The 9,467-nt window shown below is 42.5% G+C and overlaps 1 protein-coding gene across 1 annotated transcript; it reads left to right on the forward strand.

Annotated features, from left to right (window-relative positions):
- Positions 1–927: 927 nt before the first annotated feature.
- LOC147904775 (putative pectinesterase 53) lies at positions 928–3,777 on the forward strand. The gene is made up of 8 exons (XM_087392369.1): positions 928–1,206; positions 1,385–1,514; positions 1,631–1,737; positions 1,965–2,287; positions 2,415–2,604; positions 2,729–2,935; positions 3,035–3,270; positions 3,630–3,777. The coding sequence occupies exons 1-8, from the start codon at positions 928–930 to the stop codon at positions 3,775–3,777; spliced, it is 1,620 nt and encodes a 539-aa protein (XP_087248495.1).
- The last annotated feature ends 5,690 nt before the right edge of the window (positions 3,778–9,467 follow it).

The following is a 9,467-nucleotide window of genomic DNA, read 5'->3' on the forward strand; positions in this document are numbered from 1 at the left end:
ATAGAGTAGAGCTCGAGCAAAGGAGGAGAGAAAAAAGGGCCAAAAGTCTAGTAGAGCAAAGGAGGAGGGGGTAGAGTGATTGTAGGAGGCGTTGCATCCAATATTTTGAAAAGCAGAGAGAGTTGGACCAAAAGAAAGGAGTAGAGAAAGAGGAGGCAAACATATAGTAGACTAGAGGAACATCTAAGAAGTAAAACTCGCCCAAAAGAGCCCACAGAAAGAGTTTGGACAAGAGCACATGAGAGGAGGGTTAAGCATGGCTTAAAGGAGCGGAGGATGGTTCGCATGCTAAGACGGACAACCAATTATAGGGGATGTCCACATGAGTGCCCACCCTCCATCTCAACAATGCCCACTCTCATTGGTACACCTCAAATCTGTCACGAAATTAGGAACTAATTGTAGGCCCTTTTGGCCCTTTTGAAGCCCCATTCTCCCCTAATGTTTAATTGGAAATGTTTGGACTAAATTAATGTCTAGTAAAAACTCTAACGTTTGTGAGGATTTAGGTTTCAATTGCATTATTTATTACAATCTAGACAATGAACATCTTAGGTGACCTGAGAAGATAAGGGCATGTATATTGGCTGCTTGAAAGCAAATGTCATCCTAAGGCCCGATGGCAGAACTATTGCCACCACCTGTACTTGCTCTTGTCAAGTAGTACAAGATGTTTTTTCAAAAGGCAGATGTAGTCGGACAGATAGACTTCATGTCCTTAGGGAAATGACTTGGGGAGGGATTTTTGCAAAAAACAGTGGCGAGCGACGGAGCTGCGAGCCATATTTTTTTTGCGGAAATTCTGACCCCTGCCATTTCCAAGACGTTGAGGCTCGACGGGAGGCTAACCTAATTCTAGCATACACATAGGCTTTCCATGCATTTTCCATCCATGACAGTGACGTTTGAGCGTTTCGAGCACAGACAATGACGTTCAAGGTGATGTTGACCTACAAAGCTATGGATGGGATCATCCTCGAAATCAAAGCCTCTCATCGGATGGTAGAGATGGTCTTTGAGCCGATGGCCAACCTTGATGGAATTGTAAAGGTCCGAGGTCGGCGGAGAATGAATCTCCGCCGTCTGATCCCAGCCTTTCCTAAGCAGGAATTCGCTCCTCCCAAACGCCCACAATTTGTACTGTTATTTAATCGGCGTGATTTGGCAGTTCATAAATGGTGCACAACCCGAGCAGCGCGGCAACTTGTCTCTTGCCCTTGGATCGAGCTTCACATCCAATGGTCTACTAATGGCGCTTTCCGTGAGCCCTTTGATCAAAATCCAAATGCACAATCATCGTTGGATCAAACTATACGCTTGAACCTAGAGCCCCTCCCCTCGACCCTCCACACCGGGGAATAATTCGGCGTCGGCAATTTGAAAGAGCCCGGAATTCGGCTCCCGACCGTCTAAATGGGGAATGATCCGGGGGGGCGATTCCGGGCTGGAAAGAGCCCGGAATCCGGCTCGCGAACCCGGGCTGGGGCAAAGGAGTAACCGGACTCCGGAAAATGGTCTCCCGAGGGACATACCGTGTGAACGCCACTCATTCCGGGCCAGAAAGCGTTAACACAAAAAGTAAAAAGCTAGAACTGTAAATGTAACTGAAAGCGCGACGGAAATTTAAAAGGTCAACAAAACAATCGTGACCAGCAACAAAATCGGCCAACGATTTCGTTTGTCCATCCGGTGGCAGAAACCTCTGGCTCTGGGCGACGGAAACCTTCGCGGGCATCTGTTTGTTAGCGAAACGATCGTCTCTCTCTAGTTGGAAATTAACGCAAGAATCGCACGCAGAAAGTAGTTCATCTTGCGACGGAAATCTTCACTGTATCGGCGACGCCAATCTTCCATCCAACGATTTTTTCATTACGAGCAAACACAGGTCATCGATTCCTACGTAAGGCCCTGCAGGGCTTTGCTAGGTTATTCATCGACACCCAAAAATGTGTTCTGTGCACCAGATCTCACGTAGTCTGACTATTTTCTTGTCGGTCACCCTTGCAATCAACTTCGCTACAGCAGAAATCAACGATACCACAAATGTTCCTACCAGCATCCGTTTGCTCGAGCAGGAGTTTCTACGCTGGGTAGCCTACGTCGGATCTCTGCACCACACCACGTTTGGCGTTGCGGACAATGAGTTTGTTTCTCGGTCCACCCTTCTCGTCGACGTCGACAAACGACAGGGAGTCGGAAACTTCCATACTATACAGGCCGCTGTCGATTCTGTGCCCGTTGCCAACGTCATGCGGGTACTCATCCGAATCAATGCCGGCATATACACGTGAGTGCTCACCATCGTTTAATTCAGTCAGTATTCTTATAGAACGCTCCTGTCTCATCCCTTGGAGCCTGGCATGGGTGCTATGCTTGAATTCTCTCTGAGCGTTCGCGGGCATCTGATGAAACAGCGAGAAAGTTCACATTCCGAGCACTAAACCTTTCATCACTCTCCAAGGCGAGGGCAGTAACAGCACCATCATACAGTGGGGCGACACTGCAGATAAGATCGGTCCGGACGGCAAGCCAATCGGAACTTTCAACAGCGCGACTGTAGCCATCGATGCACCCTACTTCATCGCCAGAAACATCACGTTCAAGGTAGCGATAGATCTTGAAGCTTAAGCTGTGCAAGAGCTTTCGTATTACATCGGCCTGGCAGTGTTTCAGCAAATTAAGAAGAAAATGGGAATCTAACCAATACTGAGAAATTGGAATCATGCAGAACACAGCTCCGCGCCCAACTCCAGGTTCAAACAACCAACAGGCCGTAGCGTTACGTATTTCTGGAGACGCGGCTGTTTTCCAAGGATGCCAATTCTTGGGCGCGCAGGACACCTTATATGATCATCGAGGTCGGCATTTTTTTCAGGAGTGTTACGCTGAAGGCTCCGTGGATTTCATTTTTGGCGATGGCCTGTCCATATACAAGGTTAAGACTCTTATCTGTGTCTCCCTTTCTGATCTCTCTCGTTCTTAGACGACTACTTTAATTGTCAGTTTCTAAGGTTGCCTTGTTTAACTGACACAGGGTTGCCACCTGCACGCGATAGGTGCTCCTTACCAAGCTGTGAGTGCGCAAAGCCGAGACAACCCACAAGACGATACTGGGTTTTCCTTTGTGAATTGCAGAATAACAGGCTCGGGACCACTTTATCTCGGCAGAGCATGGGGAACATTCTCTCGAGTGGTATATTCTCTCACCTTCATGGACAAGATCATCATTCCCTCGGGCTGGTACAACTGGGGAGATCCCAAACGAGAAGCGTAAGTTCTATCGCTCCATCCTAATCAGGTGTCTCAATTGCATAAATTAATTCTCAAATGATCAAACATAGTCAGCAGGGGATTCACGGATTATATGAACTTTCTGCTAGAAATGTTAGCTCTCCATAAATTGTCACAGTACACGCACACAATACACTCAGCGACCCAGCTGATCTGCTACCGGCATCTCATGAACGATGCATGAATTTCTCTCCGCAATTCGGGTTTATTCCACTCAAGTTCTTCTGCTGCACCATGCCAATATACCTGCAAATGTCGCCAATGGCTGTGCTTCACTTCTCATGACAAGCAATTACTAGCTGTTTAGTGACCTTCGTCGTGAGTTATATGTCTGGCAGGACGGTTTATTATGGGGAGTACAAGTGCTATGGACCGGGAGCCAATGCTGCAGGCAGAGTAGCCTGGTCAAAGCAGCTCACAGATCAGCAAGCGCAGCCATTTCTGGATGTTAGCTTTATCGAAGGGACTGAATGGCTTGAAGATTAACACTACTTTTTTCCTGGATCTAATCAACTTCATCGATTGGACTAAGTGGGTTGCTCTTGCACTCTTCATGAGAAACTGACTCATCAATTAGACCGAACTTCCGATTTCAGGCTTCGCGGTTTGTAAATTAACAGTTGTGAAAACGTAGCTTTGTGAATCGCTCCTTCACAGCTAGGAATAGCCAACGCTTTTGATAACAAGAATCACAATGACATTGTAAACCAGTTTGCCCTCCATTTTTATGGGCAATATCAGTTACCCTCCATTTTACAAGAAAATTGTAGAGTTTATGCATTTGCCTTTCCTTTGAGTAGATCTCATATCATGCAACGTATGTTCGAGATTTATACATGTCATCTTTCAAGCTTGGTTGAATCTCATAATAACACGAGGAATTTCCAAGAAGAATACAAAGCAAGACTTGTTAATATATCAATTTACTCACTAAATTACTATCTTTGAAAATTGGCTTACTTGGAAAAGGAACTTTGACTCCATATGACAATTTTGGATCAAAACGATTCGAATGAAAGACCACTAACAGACCACCTGTGTTTAAGATGAAAATGCCATTAACTATATTAATTTATGCTTAAGTATCACTTTCATTGGGCGAGATTTTGGTGAACTATGGAGAAAATGAAGGCATTAGCTTAATTTATTAATGTGTACCTATTCACATGGTTCTGCAAAAACAAAAGTATCACTTTCATTGGGCGAGATTTTGGTGAACTATGGAGAAAAACCCTATCATTATCATATGAATGCTATGACTCCATAATCAATGTGGCTCTCTTAGAATTGATGTGTTTTGCACAAAAATGTCATCCATATAATTATAACGCACTGTACTTTTTGAACGACAAGGATAATCATTAAAACAATGAGGAGGCATTTTATAACGATTGTGACCATGATTAAGCAAATAAAAAAGTAAGAACTTACCTCTAGATCACATTTTTGTGCAAACTCCCACTCTCGCTCGGTTACATGCTCTCCATCATCTTATATTCCCTATTTTCTTTAATGAGATGTCGATCTAGGGGCTAGCCATGTGTCCTTCATATAGCTCCTCTTCCTTCCTTGTTATTCCCTTGCACATGTCAATAACCACTTCCCACTAGCCGCCTTCTCACATCTCACATTCATGCAAAAACGTGCACTCTCTACTTTTTATCTTTGTGTGTGTGCTCCACCTTCCTCGCTTCCTCCTGTGCCACCTTCAACAAACCCCCCACCGGACACATTGCTACATTGTTTTCAGAATTGCCCACACTGAAGGTCTGGAAGCTCTCTTCTTGAGCGTCTCCATCCCTCTTCGGTCACTCTCAAGCAAATATGTTGCTTGCTCCAACATTAATTACCAAATCATGTTGAGAAGCCCATTCCCTTTTATTGGAGAGGCATGAGAGATGTGTCAATTATCAATTAGTTTTCAGGAAGCATTGAAGGATACTAAATACATTCGAGATTGCAACTAAAATGCAACTCCAAAAGGCTAAACTTTTATGCTGTTGATGTACTGGCTTTGCCCAAAATAGGAGGGATAAAGCTCCTCACAAGGCAATTTGTTGCAAAAGAGTCCCAAGGATCCAAAAATGTTGCATATTGGATTGCGAACGAGTAAAAGATGGGGTGTGAAACAATGAAAGCCAATAGACTTATACCATGGGTTCAACGCAATGTCAAAATCCATTTGTATAGACAAAACTGTGATGTGGGATGATGCTGCAAAATTATGGTGTTGGCACTGAGATATCTAATTTTTTCAGTGTGCTTTGAAAGGGATGATGAAGTCGCACAACAATGGTGACGCCTCATTTTCAAACATGCAATTAGAGACAATCATTGCTTATCGATCCTTAGTAAAGCATGGCACAATCTGTCTGATGTCGAGAAAGAGAGTGGTCCATTTTCTCAATTTTGTGAGTACTCCTACTTGCAAGAACTTGCTAGGCTCAATACTGAAAGATTCTTTCACATCCCGAAAGTATAGTATGCTCGAAGGTATCATCCAGGTCACTTGTAGACTCTATAGATAATGTTTCCTAGTAGACTAAGCTTGCATGAAGTGGTTCATGTGCATGCACATCCCTATAGACTACAACATGAGATGATATAATCAAATATCATGTTGAGGTTGACGAAAATTATCAGACATGATAATCTTCAGCTTTCTTTTAAGCACCATTTGTTCCCATGTTTATTTTATGTGGCTGATGCTGAAATAAACCCCAATGTTGGATGATTTTTTTCTGATAGCACAACAACACAAAGCAACTATAGACGCGCTTGATAGATGTGCAAAATAGCGGGCGCGTCTATAGGCATCGCTTGAATAGAGAAATTACGGGCGCATCTAATAGCGCGTCTATTTGTACATGTATTGACACATTTATTAGCATGTCTACACTGAGAAAATACGGGTGCATCTAACACTGCATCTAATAGCACGTCTATTTGCACGTGTATTAGCACATCTATTAGTGCATCTATACTAAGAATTAGACGCGTATTTAGACACAAAATAGAGAATACAGAAAGTGAGATTTTGGTGTGTGCTGGTAAATGTACATCACTGCTTTCCAAACATTGCCCATGATTACCAAAGCACATAATTTTAACAAAAACATCAATGCTTTTTTGCAAACCCACATATACAAAAATTAAGTGAGGTGAGGAGAATGAGATAGTATGTAAAATAGTTTTGCCAATATCAATGATGGGCTATGGTTCAATCTCATCCTCAGTGAGATCAACCCTTGCCAAACTATCTACTTCAAAATCCAAACAAGTGTTTAGATCTACAAATACATTCGACCCACTACTACTTGTGCTACTCATGTGCTCATCGAAATCAGCATCACCAATGGTAGGCTCGTCCTCATGGGTAATGGCCTCAATATCTGTATCTCCTATCTCATGATCATCCTTCTCTCTCGTATCACGGTCATCATCACCTCCATGGGCATGATCATCCTCCATACGCTCCATATTAGTAAATGTACTATACATCACTTTGGAATGTGGCATAGTAGCTGTGACATGCCACCATCCATTATTATCCACCATTGGTTGATAGACAACCTAATTCAAACACAAATACAATCATGTTATTTTCCTTGCATCGAAGGTATCAAATATTTCAAAGTGAGTATTTTTATATGTGTGTACAGTACCTGTTCACATTGTTGTGGTAGTACTAGTGTGTCCTTTCTTTGCCAAAACTTTGTGGAGTCAATAGTTACAAAGCCACTTACATGGCATTTGATTGTTGCATTAGGGCCTCTTTCCACCATGTTCTTAAACCACTTTACATCCAAAACATACACAAAGAAGCGTTGAAATTCAATCTTAATAATATCTTGAATTATGCCACAATAATCATCTATGGCTCCATTGGCTCCCTCAAAGCTAGCAATGACACCACAATCTTGTGTGTTTCTCTTATCATCAATCTGTTGTGTTCGAAAATGCTTGCCCTCACACCATATAGCATTGAACATAGTGCACTACACCAAGACAAAATGAATTAAATAAGCAATCTAAATTATTGAAAGTTTCTAACTTATGCATAACATTCTATATACCGACCTTGCTCATGCATCCCCTAGCATACTTCTATTCTTCCATTGTGATATGCATCCCCTTGTCTTTCTCTACTTTCTCCATTTCATCAAGTAGCCAATCCACATCAATATCCTTTGGAAGTGCTCTTAGATATTGAGGGTATGGCACACGAGATCCATGGTGTGTATGAAAGAGGGCCCTTTCTTCTTGTCTTCTTGCCTTTGCATCTTGTCACCCATCTTTTCATCACATCACTATTAAGCACACAATAGAGGTTAATATTATTAAGCACCTCCGTGTCTATTACTTTGTTGCGTCCTTTCCCTTGAGGCACAATAGAGGTCATCCTTAGGTCTTCATCATCTCTCCATAGTCATGGGAGAGAGCTATCCACATCAACAAGAAACTTAGAAATATATACAAGTGACTCTTGTACCAACCAACCCTCAGCCATGCTACCTTCGGGTCTTGCATTTTGTCTCACAAAACCCTTCAAGGTCTTCATGAAGCGCTCAAGGAAAAACAACCATCGTGCATGTATAGTACTGCATATAGCAATCTCATCCACCAAGTGCACTATGAGATGTAGTTGGCTTGTGAGAATAGAATGTGGAAATGTCTCCTCCACTAAACAAACCACCTCCACTGACATAACTCGAGCATTCTCAAGCGTGGTGGGATCTATTTCCTTTGAGCTCACATACCTAGAAAGGCAAAAGTGCACCATATTAGCAATATGAACACCTTGCATGGAGCATTGATACACATCACATTTTGTATCATGTAAAGTAGCTGGTAATAGAACACACGAGGAATTGTTGATTAGTTGCTTCTAATTCACTCACAAATTTGAAAGGAAAAAGATATTATGCACATAAAATACTTACTTGGAGCATCTTATGCCAATCATGAGATTTCAAGCCATATAATTGCTCTACACCTCTTTTCTTGCTCTTTGTAAAGGCCCCCTTCAAACACCTCATGCATCCACTGGGAGTATGAATTGTAGTAATAGTGCACTTCACCGCAACCATCTCTAGCTTTGATAACCTCCATGGTGCACGAGGTAAAAAAACATGCCCATTGGGTCTCTCTTGTGGCCACGCTTCACGCATCCTCCCTGTGGTACGTAGATCCTTCCTTATGCCTGCGAAATCTCATGTCCCATTCAGATGTTCCCAAATGGTAGATGCCACATTCTTGAAGATATGCATAGAATCAAGCAGGGGATTGATCTTGAGGTGGGACCAATATGGTAAACGATAAAAGATGGAGTATCTAAACAGAAGCTGGTGTTAGCGGGCAATTTTTATTTCCAGCCAATATAGCACACAATAGTTACAAACCCATACCGGCTCATGCTAAGTGGTGGAGGAGTCGTGGAACCATCCCAAATTCTCATCCAATCTCCTGCAGTGAGTGATTGTGGGAGGACTTCATTCCAAGGGGCAACATATCTAGGATGATCAGGCGAGAGAAATCGATGGTGATTCTCATAGGTGACCTTATTTAATGCATCTGCCCGTGAGGCAACAAGTGAAGGACAACAAACATGACATGCATGGTAACCCGATGTAGTGAGACTTGAACAATAGATACATGTTTATGGTCGCATCACATTCTCCATACTTTGAGATGTGATTGAGTGTAATCCTGCATGCATGATATATGTTTCCTTGACATCGATCACACATACATTTGATTTTTTGCTTCAACCACATTTCACGATGGTGGATACGGAGGGATTCATCCTCACTGGAGCTACTTGTTGAAGATGAAGACATCCTACAAATAAACAACCCAAAAAATTTGCTCTTGTATCAAATATTTAATCTTAAAACTCTGTGGCGCATCTAATACTGCGTCTAAAACCGCATCTGTTTTGTGGTGCGCATCTATAGGCACGTCTAAATTGTGTTGTAAATGTGCAATTAGACGTGCATTTAGACACATATATAGACGCGCAATTAGACGCACTTATAGATGCGATTTTCAAACCTACTTTTAGCGCGCTTGCTTTTCTTCACATACTTTTAGCGTCACATGGCTTGCTTTGCTATTAACAGACACAGTTTCGAGCATCCACACTTATCTCCAAGCACTCACACTTATCTCCAAGC

The sequence above is a fragment of the Dipteris shenzhenensis genome, chromosome 2, assembly GCF_047967505.1.
Source record: "Dipteris shenzhenensis isolate YYH24624 ecotype China chromosome 2, Dip_SZ_1.0, whole genome shotgun sequence".
NCBI lineage: Eukaryota > Viridiplantae > Streptophyta > Polypodiopsida > Gleicheniales > Dipteridaceae > Dipteris > Dipteris shenzhenensis.